At 27.6% G+C, this 21,662-nt stretch overlaps 1 protein-coding gene across 1 annotated transcript; it reads right to left on the bottom strand.

Moving 5' to 3' along the window:
• Window positions 1-540: 540 nt before the first annotated feature.
• Window positions 541-10,021, bottom strand: Hgo (homogentisate 1,2-dioxygenase). The gene is made up of 8 exons (XM_074256665.1): window positions 9,865-10,021; window positions 9,511-9,646; window positions 6,338-6,462; window positions 3,537-3,723; window positions 3,285-3,464; window positions 1,619-1,842; window positions 1,405-1,531; window positions 541-1,067 (listed from the first exon to the last, which is right to left on the bottom strand). Exons 1-8 carry the CDS (start codon window positions 9,880-9,882, stop codon window positions 754-756), a joined length of 1,311 nt encoding a protein of 436 aa, XP_074112766.1. The 5' UTR covers window positions 9,883-10,021; the 3' UTR covers window positions 541-753.
• Window positions 10,022-21,662: the final 11,641 nt, after the last annotated feature.

Here is a 21,662-nt window from a genome sequence, read left to right as displayed (position 1 = left end):
CTTTGCCAACTTTTTCCGTCAAGTTTGCTTCAAATTGCGGACGTAGATTGACAGTAAGTTATAGGTAAGGTGGCTGTCAGGGTATATATTTGATATTTAATAAATCAAAGAAGACAAAACTAACGAAACAACATTCATCAAACAAGGAAGTGATATTACCAAATGCTGGACTTCTTGACAAGAAATTGCGGTTAACTTAACGTCAAGTTTACGATTATTTCTTCGCTGAATTACAGTTGTATACAAGTTGATGAAAATCTACGGCCGCAATTTGAATGCAAGTTAACAATCAAGCTTGTAATTAACTTTTCGGTTAACTTTACTAAAAGTATTAAGTACTTGTACATTAAGTCTTGACGTAAAATTGCAGAGTAATTTAAAGTCAATTTAACTGAAACTCTTGATTTTCTAATTCTCTACGTTAAGTTGGCTTCAAATTGCGAACGTAGATTGACAGCAAGTTTCAGTTAAGATGACTATCAGTGGAAGTCCGCTTATTCGAGTAGTTTTTTTTTACAATCAAAAGAAAAGTCTGGAAAGTTTTTATTTAATATTTGAAAAGAATTTATTTCGTATTTATTGAAACATTACAATTATATTTGTGTTATTCGATAGATTTTTAAAATTGTAGTAAATAATCTATTCATCTATTTAAAAGCTTACAAAAAAATATGTTAATAAAATTTTATTGTACACATCTAAAAAATAAAAAACATCAAAAATAACATTCAATTTATAAATTGAATTGAGTAATCAAGCTTTAAGATTACCATTAAAACTTTTTTTCAAACCTTCCCAACATTTATAGTAATTAGCATCAAGTTTATTACTTTGAGCGGCCCAAGAAGTCAAGTTCATGCATAACGAAGTTTCAAACATGAATGCCATGGTGCCTTCTGCAATTTTCTCAGGCTTCAATTCCGCTTTATTAGCACCTTCAAAACATTTAACATCAGGCCCATGAGGAGTCATTATAGTGTGCAAAGAAGCACCTCCAGGCTGGAAACCGTCTTCTTTAGCTTCATAGCGTCCTTTAATTAATCCCATGAACTCGCTCATGCAGTTTCCTATAAAAAGAAACAAACTCAATTGTGACAGCGTACATTCGTGCCTTTTATTTTATAAACAAAAAAAAAAAGTGCGTAGCTGAAGAAATGTGCGATTTCCTCGCCAATAGGCGTGACAACGGAGAAAAGGGAAAACACTACAAAGAAATGATGAAACACAGAACAATAGTCTAGTCTTATTTCAAAATGATTGACATTCTCTAAAAATGCGACTTAGTAAATATTATACGTTTTCTCTTTAGTTTTAAAGATTAGATCGTTAACTACATTCCGCGTTAAATAAAACTTCTTAGTATATCCAAGAGCCGCAAATTCCAATTTAAATAAAACTACTCACTGTGGTAATAAGGCGGGCGAAAAGTATTCTCTTGTACAGACCATCTCGGCGGAAAAACGACAAAATCTGCTATCGCTGTTCCTGATTTCAATGACGGACACGTTAAAAGTGTGAAGATTGACGGATCCTAAAGGTCAACATTATTTATTTTCTGGAGTTAATTGTTTTGTTTTTTTTTTTCTCGCTTTTATGACAATTAATTTGCATGACTTACGCAATGGTCGAAAGATACTGAATTGATGACCATGAAATTATTCAAATCATATTTATAAGGAACGTAATTTCCGTGCCAAGCGACAACATCAAATGGACTATGATTTTGTTTTGATACAAACAATTCGCCTTGGTATTTGCAGAACACTTTAAATTCTTCTTCACAATCTTCATAGTATGCAACAGGTGTCAAAAAATCTCTTGGTGCTGCGAGACCATTCGCTCCTGTAAAAATTTTTTTATTAAGGTAACTAAAAAGCCCAAAAAACTTTTTTTTTCCATTAAAATTTTTCAATGTGCATACACTGTATTCTATTCGAAGGATTATCTCAAATTGAGATCACTCTTACCTCAAACTAAGATCACTGGTAAAAAAGTTAATTTAATTCAAGAGCAAAAATCTTCAATCAAGAACATCCATTCAAAGAGTTAAACTATCTCGAATCAACAAGAAACGTTCTTGAACTGAGAAATCGTTCTGAATAAATCTTACGTGATTCAAAAATTTTTCTTCTCAATTCAAGATGATAAAATTCTTCAAAATGAATTTTTTGGCTTAATATTTTTGCTCTTGAATCAATTTTGAAAATTCTTTTGATCTTTTTTTACTCCCTACAGTTTTTTAAGCAAACAAATTTTTTAATGAGAACTGTTAGAATATAATAAATTAACATATTTTCATATAAAAATCAAGAAAGTGTTTCTTTTTTTGTACTACTCAATTAATTAAAGAGACAAAAATTAACAGACATCTAGAATTTAAAAAAAAATTTTTTTTTTTAGCTTAAGTAAAATATAGTTAAATTAAAAAAAAATAAACGATAGATGCAATTTTTTAAAAGTATTTTCTTAGTATTAACGTATTTCTTAAATAAAATCGAAAAGCTGTTAGATGTCTGCTCACTTTAATATTATATATTATTTATGCATTAAATATTTTTATAGCGAAAAAATTGTCACTTTTTATTATTATTTGATAGATAGATCGATAGATACATACATAGATAATAAATTTTATTTGATCCTGGAATTCTAAGCTCCTTCAGGACCATCAACAATGCATAAAGTTAATTGTTTACAAGTATACATTTGATACAGTGTTTGCAATACAATTTTAAAGACCGACATTAATTAATAACTAACATGATAAATTATAAGATTAATGGTAACTACGTCGATTGCAAGAAGTTAAAACAAGCTTGTTTTATAATTTGAAAATAGATAAAATTACTCGAAGATAGAAAAAATTTCATCTACCCTTTCCATTTGAAAAAAAAAAAGTTATCATTGTTTTAAATCGAGCATGAGCAAAATGCCCATAACGTGAGTGCTGACGGGTTAAAATTTTCAAAGGTGTCAATTTCTGTAATATTCGCCGGTAATAAATTCCAAATTTTTATGCCATGAATTAGGGAAGAATTTTCATAGATAGTAGAATTACTTCTTGGCAAACGCAGATAGTAATTCCTAACATCGCCTCTCCTTAATGCAATCGGCAAAAATTCTAATTTTGATCTAAATAATTGATTAAAATTTAGTTTAACTTCTTTATAAAATAGACAAGCTATGAAATAATCTCTTTTCGCGTTAAGTTTTAATCAGCTTAATTATTAATAATAATATTAGCATTATTACTATTACTAATTTAAATATTTAATAAGACATACCGATTGGCCCTAGATTAGGCAACTGGAAATGGCTATTGAAGACTTCTAAAATATATCCACGTGATGGTCCCAAAACACTAACAGAAAATTTCATTCCTTGTTGGATAACACAAATTTCATTAGGATCACAATTTATTTTTCCAAACTCTGTTGTTATTAATAGGCTTCCCAATTGAGGTACTAAAAAACATTCACGTTAATTATTATTTATTATTATTATAAAAATTTCTATCTATTTAAAATAATAAATACCAATTAAAAAGTCTCCATCGGCATTATAAACAGATGAATTCTTCATAGAAGCATTGCACAAATAAACGTGAATAGCTATTCCATTACGAACACTGGAGTCTCCAGCACCACAAATCGTATGAAAACCTTCAAGAAAATCAATTAGTGGATCCTGACGTGTTGGTAAGTCAAAGACGTTCCATCGTAGCTGTAATTAAAGCAAAAAAAAAAAAAAAAGAAAAAAATTTTTTAATTGAGTTTAAGTTATTCATTGACAGTGCAGCATCCATTCTTTCTGCATACCGATGAGAATTAGGCCCACAATTAAGTCCTAGTGTATTCATTAAGACTAATAATGAATTTATACCCTCATTAAATATACACATAGCAACGTATGCAGCTATTTGTACGATAGTATAACTAGTATTTACCGTTTTTGGGCATATTTTCCATACTAGTTAGTTAAAGCTTTCATTATTATTCTGATTGAATCCACCTACACATCTTGAAAGTAAATTTTCATTACTAAGATCTTCGTATATAGGCTTGATAGCTATTAAAACATCAGAAGGTAAGGGAGAATAATCGTGAGAATAGGTATCAAGCTCTCCTCTTGCTTCAGCGCGCTGGTAAGAGCACCAAGATTCTTCGCCTTTTGGACACATATCATGATTCGGTTTTTCATCACTCGAGCCGTAGTGATAAAAGGTTGCCATTATAGCAGATTTCATATTTTCAATAGAATCACAATGCCGGCGTATTGCTAAACCATAGTACACAGTTAGTTTGTCTATTACTTTTCCTGTGAGCTTACCTCGACCACCAAGACCTTTTTTGTTACTCTTCAGCGTACGTAATCGACTCCCCATCCGCTTTTGGACATGCCCTATACATTTCTTTTTATTTACAGTTGTATTTTTGTAAGGATCTGATTTTATAATTCCTGAATAGGTCTTGGAGTCACCATCACCAATATAGTTGGTATACTTATTAAGTATTACTTAACTCCATATTTAGTTTCAGAATACGAAAACATTTCGACCATCGCATCCACCTCCATTTTCCCAGAAAACCCTTTATGATTAGCAGAACACACATCTTCATGCGATTGATACCATTCCTGGAACTCAACAGTATTTGGTTTTTTTTCCAATACTCACATAGCTTACAATATGCACTTTTAATGTTTATGTCAAGAATCTTTCCAGTAAAATAGCCAATTATAGAAGAAACTCCAAATGACGATGTATATCCCCGTTTTTGCCAGGTTCCATCTCCCGATACAGTTAGATGATTTATATCTTCATTTTCAGTTGTTGGCATTGCTTGCTTTTCTTCATTCACAGCTTTCGTCATGAAGGTTTCTGCGACGGTTTTACTACAATTCAAAATCTGCTTCAGTAAAATTGTATGCGTAGATTTATCTAAAAAAGACGGCATGTCCATCAGGCCGCAAAACTTGCACAATCCTTCGTATCCTATTCCTAGTATTCTCATTACAAAAATGAAACGTCTGTTTATTTCATAAGAATACCCAACGAAAGAACAGGAAGGAATATATTCATTTCCACAGTTATTACATGCAACTACAATTTTGAATCCCAGCCCACGTGTACTTGCTGTTTGAAACAGTACATTTCCATCACATTTTTTACATTTTATAAGAGCAGAAATTGCAGTGAATACCTGAATAAAATTTATTATTCGAAATTCAGTACTGCTGTCTTCAGGTACATCATCTTCAGTGTTTTGTTTTAATTTTTTAGAAGATGTACTCTGAATACTTTCATCACGTTCGGCTGTTTTCGGATTAAAAACATTCTTTCTTTTGACTGAACGCGACTTATTAATTGTTTCAGAACTCCGGAGTTCTCTTGAAACCTTTCTATAATCACGTCCCATGGTTAATAATTTAATTCACTTGAGAAATAATTTATCACAAAACTATCGACTGATCAATGCAACGACTACAGGTATACTGGCAACCAAAAATTATTTTTCAATTCTTGTACTACCTACAAATTGTGAATATATGTAGAAGGATTTATATATATATATATATATATATATATATATATATATATATATATATATATATATATATATATATATATATATATATAATATATATATAATATATGATATATATATAATATATAGTATGTATAATATATATAATATATATAATTATACATACATTAAAATGGGGAGATATTCATGACAATGAAACCCGAAAGGTCGGTTGCTTGCAAGTGTTTCTAGCTACCTGCTCTCGAATGCCACGTAGCACCCGAGTGTTCTTTGGTCATTGTTAAATAACTCGAAAAGAATTTGTCGGATTCACTTCAAATTTTCACACAATATTTTTAAAATATTATACTTTAAGAAAATGCAAAAAAAAATCGATTTTTTGAAAATTCTGACTACCCCTAACCCCTTAAAAGCGGAACCTAAAATTCCAATTTTGAGAGGTCCATCATCGAAGTTACATTTTGGAACACCCTATTATATAATCTATGTAATTATCCTTAATCCAATTAAGTTATACTAATAGTATGGTTAAAAACTCATAGAAATAGTTATACTTACCCATGATATTGTATACTTATATTTTAATTATCTTATATTTAACTTATATTTTTATGTATCATGTTTTTTCTATGTATTTTCTATGTATCTTTATATTTACCATTTGGCGAGCAGGCCTTGGCATAAATAAACAAATCTAAATCTAAATATTCATTGTTGAACTTGATGTAAAATTTATTATTAAATACTGGACATGCTTGTAACTAATGATTCAACAAAATTAATCTATTTACCGGATTGGGCTCAGCTATTTTCCACTCATGTGTAAGTTTAGATGTTTTGATACGATCATAAGGCCCATGACATACTGATGGCTTTATACGGTAAAACCATGTTCTTTTATTATCATCCCGTGGTGCTACAGCATAAACATAAATGTATATCAAAATATTATTTTTACATTTACAGTCAAGTCTCGTTATGAGTCCTATTAATGTCTTTCTCATCAAAACGCAAGTCTGGTTAAAAAAAAAAAAAAAAAAAAAATAGGACTCACAACTATACTCGACTGTATTTAAAAACAACAAATATATTAAATACAAAAATTAAAATGCTAACATGTTCAATTATAATAATGATACAATACAAAAAAATAAATCTAAAGAAATCGCCAGATGATAATTAATATAAAATTACTCGATATAAAAAATCTGCATTAAATTTCATATAGTTATAAAAGTCATTAAGATGATTGATGAGCTTATTGTAATTCATGTTGTATTTGAATATTTGCTACTTGATACCTTGCCTTGGCATAATAAAATCAATTAATCAATCCATCACTTCATAAAATTGTAATCAATTTTCAGCAGCAAAACAGTGACTATGAATTATGTAATGTAATCTAAGTTTTTTTTTATTAATTATCATTATCGACAACTAGCATGAACGATGTGCGGATGCATTATTAAAATTACATTTTTGTTATTATGTTAACAAATTTTCCATTCTCATTTGTTATTTTTCCATGAGTACTTTGTTAATGACAACAGCTACATCAATAAAAAATGAAGGTTGTTCAAGAGAAAAAATTTTTAACCATGATCATTTCAATAATAATTATCTTGAATCGAACATGAAATTCTTGAAACAAAATGTATTTGAATTGAAAAAATATTATTTTTTCAAAAACTTTTTTACTTAATTCAAGATATTTAATTTCTGCAAAATGATCTTCTTAGTTCAAGATTTTTAATTTTTCGCTTTGAAAATAAAAATAAAATAAAAAATTTTCAAAAGTAGGAAGTTATAGATTTCGGTCCGATTTTAAGAATGCGAGTTTTTATCAGATCTCCACGTTTTGAGGTCCTAGAAGGCCTTTGCGACTATTTCCGACTGGACGTCCGGTCGTGTGTGCGTGTATGTATGTATGTATGTAAATAAAATTTTGTTCTACAATATCTTGAAAACGAATCAACCGATCAAGATAAACGATACGGTGTTCGAAAGTGTTCATTGAAACTTCTAACTGATTAGATTTACAAATCAATCGATCAAGCTTTTTCAAAGATATTCAAAAAATAAAAACCAAAAGAAAAATTTTTCAGTTTTTTCGAAATAACTTTCAAAATATTTGACTAATCAACTCTAGACATGAAATACTTTTTTGTACTTGAAAAACTGCGTTTAATGCCGCCAAGTTAGTAAAAATCGAACGAGACGTTCAAAAGTTATAATTATTTATAAAAATTAATTATTGTTTTTTTTTTATATAACTCATCAATTTTTGAGCTCGAAGAGCTAGAAAAAAACGGAAAACTTAAGGGATGGCCTGCCGGTCAACCATTTTTCGAATTTATTCTCTTAAATCTGGTTAATTTTTTATTAATGTATTGTATCATTAAAAATTCAATTAATTTATTAACGTTAAAATAAAATTACATTGCAATGATTTAAACTAAATAGAAAAAAATAAGATACTTCAAGTTGTTTTAACGTCAAGTTAAAAAATTAATAGAAAATTCTATAACTGATTATTATTTTTAAATTAAATAACTCAACAGATTTTTCCCCGTTTACTGAAAAAATAATTTTTTTATATTGTCTGATATTACTTGATAATAAACTTAATAACTTGTTTATCTTACAAATCGACCTTTAAAATATCTCGTCACAAAAAAATTTTTTTCCAATTTCGAAAATTAAAAATATTCAAAGTAAATTTTTTTTAATTTTAATAAGTCATATATATTAGTCAGTTATTGCACCATTAAATAACTTTGACTTTGTTAACTTTGTTTATTACTTCCATGCTCACGAAAGGTTCTTAAATTATCTACCGAATATACTTAAAAAACTGACTCATTCTTTTATTGCTATCGATAAATGTAATAAATGTTAATCAAAAAATAATGGTGCTTTTCTTTTTTATGCAGAAAAACTCGAGGCTAATTATTTTTAAATAGTATGCATGTTATATTTCTGAGGAGCTTTTCATATCAAAAAGAAATTAATTATGGGTTTGTTTAGGTATTACATGATGGGTCCCAACAGGGTATAAAAGATTTATTTTCTTCAATCAACTTGAAAATTGATCAATTGTAAAAAAAAAAACTGTGGGCTCTTTTGATTGTGAAAACTTCACTTTTCGAATACAAACGGGGGGCAAAATATTTTTAAAGTTGATCCATGGGATCAAACAGGCTTTCAATTTCTTATCAAGTAACATCATTTCCCGCAAAAAAAAATTTTGATTCAAAATGAATTTAAGATTGAAATCCATATTTTAACACTAATATGAATTAGTTTTGAGATCAATCTAAATTTGAAATTGATTTGTAAATAGAAATTAATACGCCTGTAAAACTTTTGATCCTGCTTCAGAATTTTAATAAAGACAAAAATATTTAGGATAAACTTTATATATAAAATATTCTTGTCTTCATTAAAATTCTAAAGCAATATCAAAAGTTTTACAGGCGTGTTAATTTTTATCTACAAATCAACTTCAAATTTAGATTGATCTCAAAACTAATTCATTTTTGTGTTAAAATATGAATTTCAATCTTAAATTAATTTAAATTAGAATTTTTTTTGCACGGGTTGTAGTAACAAAATATTCACATTAGTTACCACAACAACTGCAATTTCATTACATTAACCAATATCATTTTGCAGTCACAACAACTTGCTACGTATTCCTGATTTGTTTGTGACAACAAAATTTTTTTTTCAGTGTAGTTTTTAAGTTAACCATTCTTCTTACATCTTTTTTCTGTTAACTTTGTAATCATCGACATAAGCTAATCGAAATACTTTTATTTGTACATGAATAATCAGATTATAGCAGAATGTCAATCAGGTGGAAGCTGAAGAATTAAATAGAGGTTTAAAGATACTAAACAGGAGTTTATTTTTCACTGAAGAAAAGTATAAAATAAAATGAACAGACGAAAAGTTAGCTCACCAGTAAATGCGGTACCGGACAATTGCTCAGCATAAAGACCGTAAGGGCACTTCTGTGGATTATTTTGACCTACTGGCAACGCACCTGGACAACGAGGATCTTCGCTTGAAAATTCATTGCCAAAGCCCGATAGATACTGTAATAAAAATTGATAACTGTCATATTGCTTAACCTCGATTTATTTTGATAAACTTGTAATCAGCTGAATTTAATTTTGTCACTTTGCTGTCTACATATTTATATAAATATAGTGATTTTACAATTAAAATATGACTCTCTATGATTTTAAATGATCAAATATAAATGGAAAGGAATATTCAAATTGAAAGCGTATTGCAAAAATATATAAATCACCTTAAGTTCTTTATTCATTATGTAAAAAGGGAAAATAATATTTATTGAAGCAACTCTTTCACTGGTAAGTCAAATACTGATAAATACTGATGATCACTCTGGTGAGTCGCGTTTTATAGAAATCACTCGGCGACCTTACATTGACGTAAATATACAGAAGATTATGACTATGCTAAACATGTTCACGAGACTTGATATCAACCAATCGGCTCTTACGATAGCGGCCCACGTTATTTAATTCCTTTAAAATTAATTTGCATACTAAACATACTTGTTTGTAACTTCTTTTCAAAATATAAACTTCTTCAGATTTTTTAAGTTTCTAAACAATAAGACACTATAATCAATAATATTAAATAATGATTATAATAATTTTTTGCACTCTTTTAGTTGCTTAAATTTAAGTAATTTACATTAAAAAGTTTGAGAGATTAATGGTTTTCCGGTATATTTATTTATCAGGTAATAGATTAATGAAAGAACAGGAACGAATTGAGTTTCTATCCGTCCTTTTATCACACCTTTCTCTCGACTATTTTGTGAAATACAGATATTATGGAACTTCCTATATTTATTTACGGTAATAAAAAATAATAATGACTTGCGAACGTTCTAGTCGTTAATATCTCTTTTAAACTACAGCCACCGTTAACTATTAATTCGAATTAATATTCTAGAAAATTATATGCATATTCTACAAAAATCTGAAAATAATTAAACTAACATCACATGAAATCTAACGGTAATTGACCTTTTTTGAACGCCGTAAGACGCATTTTGATCGGTCGAGCAGTTCAAAAGTTATAAGGAACTTACACACCGACTCACTCGCAAACACAGCGACATCCTCACAGAAATACGCAAAACTGTTTTCCTGGAGCTCAAAAGGTAGAGATCTGATGACAGTTCGATTTTTGAAAATTGGGGTAGTACCAATAACTTTCTAATTTTTGAAAATCATTAATTTTTACAGCAGGAAATTGAAAATCTAACAATAAATAAGATGTATAGTAAACTTCATCAAACCTAACAAAATTTATATAAAAAAAAAAGTAATTGATACTTACTTTAGAAAATTTTACCAATATATGTAAGAATAAAATATTCGACTAAATCTGAATGGATATAAATTTTTTATATCCCTAAGTATTTGAAATTTAATTTACAAATTTTTCATGCATTTTTTAATATTATTTAAAATCATCAATTCATCAATTTTACAAGTATTGTATATTATTTATATATTGTGTTCATCTATTTCAATATACATCTTTGATGTAAGGCGAATTAAATATAGAAAATACATATGTCAAATCGACAAATAGTTGGAACCGACCTCTTTCGATTTGGACAAATTTCGGTCAAAAGTATTTTTTTATCATAAAACAAAGTTCTGCCAAAAGAAAAAAAAATTTTTTTCAGTTTTTCAATTTTTCAATTTTGTTTTTGTAATATTTCGAAGCCTGTTATAGATATAGGGATGGCTTTTTGTTGGTTTGAAATGGGACACAGGGCTATTGAAAAAAATATATTTTGGAAAAATATTTCGAAAAATGCCAAATTTATTAAATTTTGAATTTTTGAAAATCATTAAAAATTTGAATTTTGAGATTGAGAAACATTAATGAGCAGAAATTTATATGTAAACGATTATTCAAAAGAGCGAAAAATTGATATTCTCATCGTTGTATGATAAAAGAAAACTTTTGTCCAAATTGAAAGGGGTCGAATTCCAACTATTTGTCGATTTAATATGAAATGACCCATATGCCATCTACAAAACTTTTATGTATTTGGATAAATATTTTTTTACAAATGATCTAAATCTTAATTTATAAATTTTTTGCATGAGAGTAATTGAAAAATCATATAAATTTTTTATTTACAATTAAACAAATATTTATTGAGCCATGATTTTGGAATCAGTTTTACACATTGATTATATAAAAAAAAATTGTGTTTATTATACACGTGGAATACCTACCGTTTATCATTGTAAAAAAAAAATAATAATTGAGTCAATGTTAAGTTGTTAGTCACAATGTCAAGTTATTAATTTTTCGATAAATATTTATTGACTAATAAAAAATTCGAGAAAAAAATATTATTTCAATGCATTTTAATCTTTATTAGTTACAAATTAACAATTTGTAACGAAAACAAACGAATAATTTAAAAAAAAAAATACATTTTTAAAAAATTTTTAATTTTTAACACAATTCATTCACAGTTAAATGTATAATCCTTATAGAGATCCGATTTTTTCGAAGCAAAATCTATTTCACCAGAACAGATCAACGATTCATCATTTACTTCGGACGAAAAACAGTATCCTTCAAGATCATAATCTATCTTTAAGCAATTTTCAACTTCAAGTTTTAGATAAAAAATTTTGTTGTACGAAATTTCTGAGTTGTTTAAGAAAATGTAAGAAGCCTTTTCGCTCTTTAAAATAACTAATAGCATATCATCAGAATGTAGAACTTGTTTGTTAATTTCTGTTTGAGCAGCTTCTAAAACTTGATCGTTGAAAAAACCATCGCCAACATCGACATTGTTCATTTCCCAGCATTTTATGACATTATCCCCAAATTTTTCGGTTCGAAGCTCATAAAATATATGAATCGTGCACAATTTTAATGATGCCGCCTTATTTTGCTTGAAACATTCCTTATTCTTATAATCAACATCATAATTCACATTTTTGATAACAGGACAATAAGTCTCTCCAATTACTGCCTTGACAAAAAAATATGAATTATTTTCAGGCGGATGAAAATTTTCCATAACAGCACTGTCTACTACAACAGATTCCAAAATTAGTTGCCCAGTAAAATATTTCTTGGCTATTATTGGAAGAGCTGTTTTCAATATTTTCTTCTGCGTAACATCTGAAGCAAAGTGACCTTCCGAGGCTAGTGGATTTAAAAGTTTCCAGTCTTCAATTTGAGAAAAATTTATTAAATCAGTCATACTTTCCTCAACCTTCATGGAAATTATGATAAATATCTTCAGAACAAAACATATTGAAACTTTTGATAACTTCATAGTTTACTGTTATTTTTTAGAGTATTAACAACTTGACAACATGACAACTGTGAGAGCCCGAGTTCACAACAGCTGTGATGTATATATCGCTTTTAATAGCCACATTTTTCCTTGTGAGTGGCTTGAAGTTAATAAATATTTTATTTCAAAAACGTATGATAAATCAACGTGCTTATTTATTCTGTTTCAATTCTATACAGAAAAAAATTAGTTATGAAATATGTTCAAATTCTTGTTAATTTTTACTAGTTTAAAGATTCATTTGGTCTCCAGGGTAACATTTTAACTTTTTTGACATTTCCATAGCTGTTATTACGGTTTGAAATAGTATTTTTTGCTATATAATTATTAAATTGTAGTATTCGAATGATAAACATCAAAAATTGATTAATAAAATCATGATTTTCTTTTGAAATGTTATTAATGATCAGCACACTGTAATAAAGCAACTTGACTCGAATACACCGTAAAACATTTTTCGTCGTTGTGTTAAGTGTAAAAATTTTAATGTCGAATTTTTTTCTTTTTGCTGTTATGAATAAAAAAACTTATTCTTAAATCAAGAATATAAAATTCCTAAAGAAAAGTGAAATTATTCTTATTTGCGAGAATTTAATTTTTTGGTAAAGAATTTGATTATATGTATCGAAGATAATAGGGATTAAATAGAATATATTCTTGATCAAAGATGTAAAATTTTTATTTACTAAAAAAACGAGTTTCAACACGAAAAAAAGAAAAATGGAAAAATTACATTATATAATGTAAATATGGCTCGTTGTAAAAAAACAACTGGAAAAATTACAGTTTTAGATTGTAATTATTACAGATTTTATAAGAATTACATTCTAGAATATAATATCTACATTTCAATGTAATAATTACAATCTGAAACTGTAATTTCTCCAATTTTCTTTACGATGAGCCACGTTTACATATATAGTGTAATTTTCCATTTTTCTTTTTTTCGTGAAGACGATAAATTCTTGAACAAGACAATCGGTACTCTTCAAAATAACTTTCTTAGATCAAAAATATTTTTTTCGAATTAAAAAATTATTTTTTTCAATGCATACACGGAAAGAACAATATGACACTGGATATCAGCACATATTATACTCAGTGATATCTGTGGTGAAAAAAATTTCAGATATTGGTTAGTATAATCCAGATAATACTGAGTGATATCTGGATTATACTCATTGTAATCTCCCAGTATCATCTCTGATTATACAGGACATTATTTTGGATTATATCCAGTATAAAATTATGCGGTATAATCACCACAGATATCACTGAGTATAATATGTGATGATATCCAGTGTCATATTGTTCTTTCCGCGTACGATGAGCTGGAGAATATTCATGTATATTCATTTTTTCTTGGGTCAGTAAATTCACTAAGTTTTCAGACTAAAATCATAGCGCCAAAACTTATAAGGTTAAGGTTGTCATCCGCATTTTGTAATTTTATCACAACAAAATAAATTTGAGATTACGACTTATAAATTTATAACACAAATTCTAAAAATAAATATCCAAAAGTTCTTTATTTTACAAACATTATTACTAAAAATTTCACTAAAAATTGCAGTAAGCATACTAACCCATGGATCAAATTTCTGAATCCATCAAGAAATCGTAGTGAACATTAATGTTCAAAACTATATCATTACGCACTGAATAAAACACATTATCGTGAAATTAATGATTAAAATTTTTTCAATAATTGTTTTTAACTGAAAGTACTTTAGTTCTACTCAGAATGATTTTGTTTTCACTCAAGCTTGACAAAATTTATGTTATATATACATAGAAAGGCTTGGGTCGACTTAGGAGTTGGCTTTTGAAGGTAACAATAAGTATTACGCCATTCTTTTGCTAAATTTAAACTAAAAAAAATTTTTTTTATTGTGACTAGATATAATAAATTTTTTATAATAAAAAATTTATATTTATTGAATTAAAGAATTTTTCTCCTCTTTTGCTTATTTTTATTTGTTATTATTATTGTTTTTGGTTTTTGTTATTCAGATATTATTCTTAACTCGTTATTCAATTCAAATAAATATCAGAATTTTGTCTAGTAAAATATATTTTTCACTAATTCTTCCGCTCAGATTATATTATTGCAATCAACCTGTCCGTTGAGAGCTTGCCGCGCTAATTATAGGAATGAAATTTATGCAAAAATTAACAACTTATCTGTTTCATTGACTAAGATGAATTATAGTCTAGAATTTTAGTATCTTTTGAAATTACCTCTCTGTTTAGATTTTGTCTTAATGTTATAATGATAGTCACGGTTTCTTCTATTTAATTTTATCGAGATATAGTTCATTGAATAATTTTCAGAAAACTACTCATTGAAAAATGAAACACTTTTCACTTTTTTTTCATACTTATTCAAACAAAATAAAATTAGTATTGGTTATTTAAAACAATCTAACTCCGGATGTCAGAATATTTTTACGTCTTATTTCCTAAATTTGCTGGTCTATTTAATGGATAGTTATAGTTATAAGCTATAATTAAATAACAATTAACATTTCTAATAATTAACAACAAATGATTGTTTTTTTATGTAAAAAGAAAAAATTAATAAACAGTAAGTATATATTCATAATTATTGTAAATAGCAAAACATTTTGCATGATGATAATTTTAAAAAATTTGTCTCATCTTGAGTAGCACTCGACACGGATATCCGTGTAACTGCAACATAAATACCGTGTGTGGGGTACTCACCATTATACTCAATAGCAAACTCTTGGTAAAGTAAAGGAGCATTCAACATAAAGTGTACAGGTAAAAACCATAGCATGCACATGTGAGTTTGTTGAATTGGAGGGAATGGAGGAAAGAGAAAGAGTATTCTTCTTTACTGAAGAAAGACGTTGACGGTGAAAAAAGAAAGAGAGAATTGAACAGCATCGAGGCATGAGAAGCATGAGGCTTAATCCCGTGGCGACCAGCTCACCAGTTGGTGGTTTAGAATCAACCAGGTGAACTGAGAGCTAAAAGCATATATACACAATACGAGAGTCCCGGTCTGCCGCCTCGGACACTCTAGTGCCGGTTAAGTTCGTTGTCCGAGAGACTACGATTTCATCAGTGTCTCCTTTAATAACGTGTCGCCATTTCATCTTAATAATTATTACTTTTAATCATCTCTCTGATACCAGTAATTCCAAAAGTTTGTTATTAAAAAATCAAGTTAACTCTAAATTATTATTATAAAAAAAAACAAAAATAAAAAATAATAAAAATCAGTTACTAATAACAAATTAATCAATTCCAAAAGCTAGAAAATTAATTGATACGTTATTTAGTGATTTGTGTGTTAATTATAATTACTATGCATTGGATGTTAATTAAGTTTTACTGTTAAGTAAATAGAAAACATTTTTTCATAAATGAACTAGTTTTAATTGTGACCAATTGGATTTTAAAAACATTTTTTAACAAAATTAATGTAAGTCAGTTAAAATTTTTTCATTTTATTATTTGTTTTTTTAATCATTTAATTAATTTAACTATTACAAATACTTATTTTATAACCAGTTTTGATTTTATCTTGATGACATAGTTTCAATTTTAGGTGTATACAACATATACACTTAGTGCAACAATTAATGCCGCAATTATTTGTCTTGAACGTATCTTAACCAGTTAGCTATGATATGATACAAACTACAAATAATGTATTTATTAAGTTAAATAATAATTTATTTATCTGATTATAATCATGAGAAGTAATGTCTCTGAAGTGTTACAAGCTAACACACATCACATCACGTTATTCGCTTAGTCAACTGAGACGGAAACTGGGATATGAAACGCACGCGCGTGTAACTTAACAATATCTTTCTCTCCGTGTGATCCGGAAGTAGGTTATTGGTAAATATAAACTAGCGGTTGTATTTTATTTTTATTATTTTAAAATATTAATAATAATTAATTTAGAAAAAAAAATAGCACACTTATTTTAAATATCATATTTAATAAACAGAAATTAAATTTTTTATTGCTGTAATTTTACGCTCCATTTTACACATTTCTCTTACTCAATTTTATGCGTGAGAAAATTTCAACATTATCAAATTTGTTATTCTTAAATTAAATGTCTTGTGGATTTAGAGAAAACAATTTTCTTTTAATTTTATGTAATTATTGTTGCCGCTGTTTGAATTTTTGAGTATGTTTGTAATTTTGTTCAAAAAATATCCACCAAGCCTTTAAATGTATAAAACACTATTTGCTTTTATCCGCTCTATTTATCTTAAAGCTGTCGTGAGAAAATATGCAATGTACCGCCCCAGGAAATACAATGTAAGTAGAGTAGATTTTCACAGGTTTAAGAGAATTGAGAGGTCGCGGTTATTATGTGTGAGTCAATGTGTTTTATGTCGCTAATTAATACAAAAAAAAAACATCTGTTTAAATAATTAAAAAATTTAAATAATAATTATGAGTATATGGTAGTAAACAAACCGTACATTAGTAGTAATTTGATTGAGTGTGATTTATTAATTGTAACTCTAGAAATGTTTAAGTTTAATAAAACGTAGTCTCATTCTCAATATGATGAGATAGCATATGCTTTTCTCGGATGTTGTACTGTACAAGTTACTGTACTCGGAAAAAATCTTTCTTTGAGCACAATACATAATATCTATTTGGGTCAACAAAATAATGAATCTTAAGAGTGTTAAGGCGTATAAATGAATTAACATGCGCAGAAGTACTGAATTCTTCATTTTAATTAAAATACTAGAATACATTTTTTTTAAATTACAACTTTAAAAACATAAAATTAATAAATCATTTGATCTAAAATAATTTTATTAGTCACTTACCGATCACAAATACCATGGAAAAAATAATTTTTCTTCTTTTATTTTCACTCGAAGCATTTAATTTTCACGTTAGGATTGCCCACTGAGGCCCCACACAGATCCCAATCGGGAAAAAACTGACCAAAACTATTTCTTTTATCTTGGGTTTTCCCATTGAGGTCCAATGCAGAGCCCAATTGGGAATAACTGACCAAAACTTTTACTTTTTATCTTGGGTTTACCCATTGAGACCCAATGCAGATCCCAATTGGGAAAAACTGGTTAAAATTTTTACTTTTGTTTTGGGAATTCCCAATTAGGTCCCACACAGAGCCTGAATGGGAAAAACTAATTACAAATTAATGAATTATTTCTGAGGATTTCCCAATTGGGAACTGATTGGGCCCTCATAGAAATTTCCCTATTGGGAATGCCTCCTTGGTATCATGACAGAATTTATTAAAGATTTTATCATTTCATTTTTCCAGAGGTCAAATAGGTGCAGAAAATAGCATTCGTTAAAAATTTTATGGATACGTATGTATGTATTCACTCTTATATTCTTAATATTAAAATAGAGATGAAATGTATGTGAAACCAATTTATTCGTGATATGTTGGTTGAAAATAACTATTCTCATTATGATTGGTTAAAAGTGAATATAATATACATAAACGACACATAAATATATCATGACAACAAATATGAGGCGCGCGCTTGCGCGCGCAAATTGAATTCTAATATTAATTTAAAATACAACAACGCGGCTTGTCATCCCGATAGTGCCCGCAATTCTTTAGGTATCTTTATGAAGCTCGACATAATTCTTCTTTGGGTAAAGACCTTGAACGAGTTCGAAGATGAGCAAAATCGGCTGATTGGTTTAGCTTTAAGAAATCTACTTCCATTTTAAATGCCGAATGGCTTTTCTACATCAATACAAATTTTTTCAATTCTTATACTTAATATTACATGAAATAACTATAGAAATTTAAGATAAATTAAAAACTACCAAGACTTTGAATTTTTAAATTGAAAATAAAAGTTTGTTTATGTATGAATTCTAAATTTCAATGTATAAAAAATTAAAATTACTACTTAATCATTAAAACTAAGATATAACTATTTGAAACAATATCAATAACATATAGTATTATTTATTACTATTCTTATAAAGAGCAATTGTTTTTTTTTGTTTAGTAAAAAAACTTAAAATAGTACATATATGTATCATAATTTTTAATACCTTTCAGATGTTTCGAAAGTTCTCAAGATTCTTAAACTTGTATCAAATTAATGATCACGACCGAATGCTCTAGAAAATACTATAAATATCTGGAATGTTCCAGAATCTACTTGAAATTGTACTTTTTGGATATAAAACTCTGACTGTATACAATAATATATTATTCTTCTAAAAATTTTTATATGCACTCACTTATACTATGCATAGAATTTTGGCATTGTTTGTATGGCTTATTTAGAAAATGACTCATCACGTTTCATAAATAAATAATCGCGATCAAATCAAACAGCCTTTGCGAATTTTCTGTTCATATATCATAAACCAAATTATTATGAAGACAGTATTTATTAATATCAAATAAACATCTCGACTTTATGCAAAATTGAAAAAGAAATGAAATTAATTAATTACCTGATATTTCTCGCTCTCACTTATCTGCCTAAATTAATGGTAATAACCAAACTAAAAAAAGTAGAACATCATGAAATAATTAAATAAATCAAAATCAATCAATCTAGAATTAATTTCTCCTAAAAATTTATATTTATCTCTAAAATGAAATTCGAAAACTAACACTTTCTCTTTTTTCTCCATAAAGTGACACTTGTCTTTCAGTTACTGGCATATTTCTCTTCTATCTCTGTTTTTTATGATTCAATTAACTATCACACGAGACATTAAGATACTAACATACTTGGAATATTTTTGCCATTAATAATTTTATTAAGTTTTAAGAAATAGATTTAATGAAAACTTTTTAATTAAACTTTTACTTTAATTTTTTACTAAAAATAACAGTAGTCTACAATTGATATATTTAATGATTGATAAAACATCAATTAACGTTATTGTATAAGTAATAGAGTTATCGAAACTTATATGCTGTGGAATCTAAATATTAAAATAGAGATGAAATGTATGTGAAACCAATGTATTCGTGATGTGATTGGTCGAAAATAATTATTCTTATTCTGATTGGTTGAAAATGAATATAGTATATATAAACGACACGTAAATATATCATGACAATATATATGAGGCGCGCGCAAATTTAAATTCTAGTCCTCTTCTAAAAAGTTGATAGTCGGATGTCGTATCGTTTTACGTCACTTCTGTGACTATTTTATTCGGTTGTTGATTTGTCGACTGAGATAGTGGCGGGATTTTTAAAAGAATGAGGGCGAGCGAAGCGAGCGTGTTAAGTCTAGTTAAGTAAATATATTATAATAATGAATTTTAGTTTTGTATTTTTATCATTCCAACATGAACATTTATGATTTTTCATTTTCTACATTCTTTTTAATTATTGTAAAGAAGTTAAAATTAAGAATTTCTTAAAATTTTGATCATAAGCATTTATTTTTATTATCTGTTCTATTTCAAAACACATTAATTGAAAACTTTTTATTTTCGTCATCATTTATTACATTTTTTTTTACTTTAAGCAAACAATCTGATGTTTTTTTTTGCTCAAAAATTATTTTCGATATTTTCTAAGTATGACTCGAATTTTTATCAATTTGAGGCTAAAATTTTTTCTTATCAGACAAAAAAATTCTGATTCAGAATAAATTTAAGATTGAAATTCATATTTTGGCACAAAAGTGAATTAATTTTGAAATCAATCCAAATTTGAAATTGAATTGTTGATTGAAATTAGCACACCTGTGAAACTTCCGATCGTGTTTTAGAATTTTAATTAAGACTTAAAAAATACTTTATGTATACAATTTATCCTAAACATTATTAAATCTTTATTAAAATTCTGAATCAGGATTGAAGGTTCTACAGGCGTGCTAATTTATATTTACAATTCAATTTCAAATTTGGATTGATTTCAAAATTAATTCACCTTTGTGCCAAAATATGAATTTCAATCTCAAATTCATTCTGAATCAAAATTTTTTTTTGCTCGGGAAATTTGAAAAATTCTAATGTCAACTATTGTCTTGTGAAACGAAACAGCCGATTTAATAAATGATAAATCATTCAATCATTAAATTTTATCATAATTTTCTAACAATAATATTTATTATTTAAATATTATGGTTAATTTCCTGTCAGTTTTTATGCAATTATTCTTTTTATTAGGCTTTACAGTTATATTGCATGAAATGTTGTTTGCAAACAACTACTGATTTTAATTCGAATATATTATACTCGATACTCAAATCGAAAATATAATTTTTTTAATTTTTTCTTAAATAATTTTTATGCATTGAAAGCAAAGACCATTTAAAAAAAAAATTTGAGGAACCAGTACCAAGCCAGAAGTCGATCCTAGACCTCCACGATAATAAATCAGATACTTTGACTCAGCCTAGTAAGAAAAATAATTGCAATAATATTTATACTAAATACATACTTATATGTAAATATATAAACTAATATGAAGAATGTCTAAAGAAAGTCAGTAGCAACTTACTGAAGTGACATCCGGAGTGAGTTCACGCGAGTGAAAACTCATAAGAGAAGTAAGGCGGTGTAACTTGGTTGGGAAAACACATAAAAACATTTATAATAAACAAAAATATTTTACATGATACATGATATATTCGTCATGTCCTTCACCTACATAAACTAATAACCATCATCATTGTAAAATTAAAATAAAAAAGAAATAAGTAAGCAGAATTAGTATATGTATCTCTTGCATGCTATCTCGT

The sequence above is a fragment of the Cotesia typhae genome, unplaced genomic scaffold (assembly GCF_013202065.1).
Source record: "Cotesia typhae breed Kobodo isofemale line unplaced genomic scaffold, CoteBio_Ctyphae scaffold_152, whole genome shotgun sequence".
Taxonomy (NCBI): domain Eukaryota; kingdom Metazoa; phylum Arthropoda; class Insecta; order Hymenoptera; family Braconidae; genus Cotesia; species Cotesia typhae.
Note: the sequence above shows the minus strand (reverse complement) of the source record. Positions and strands in the feature narration are given on the sequence as shown.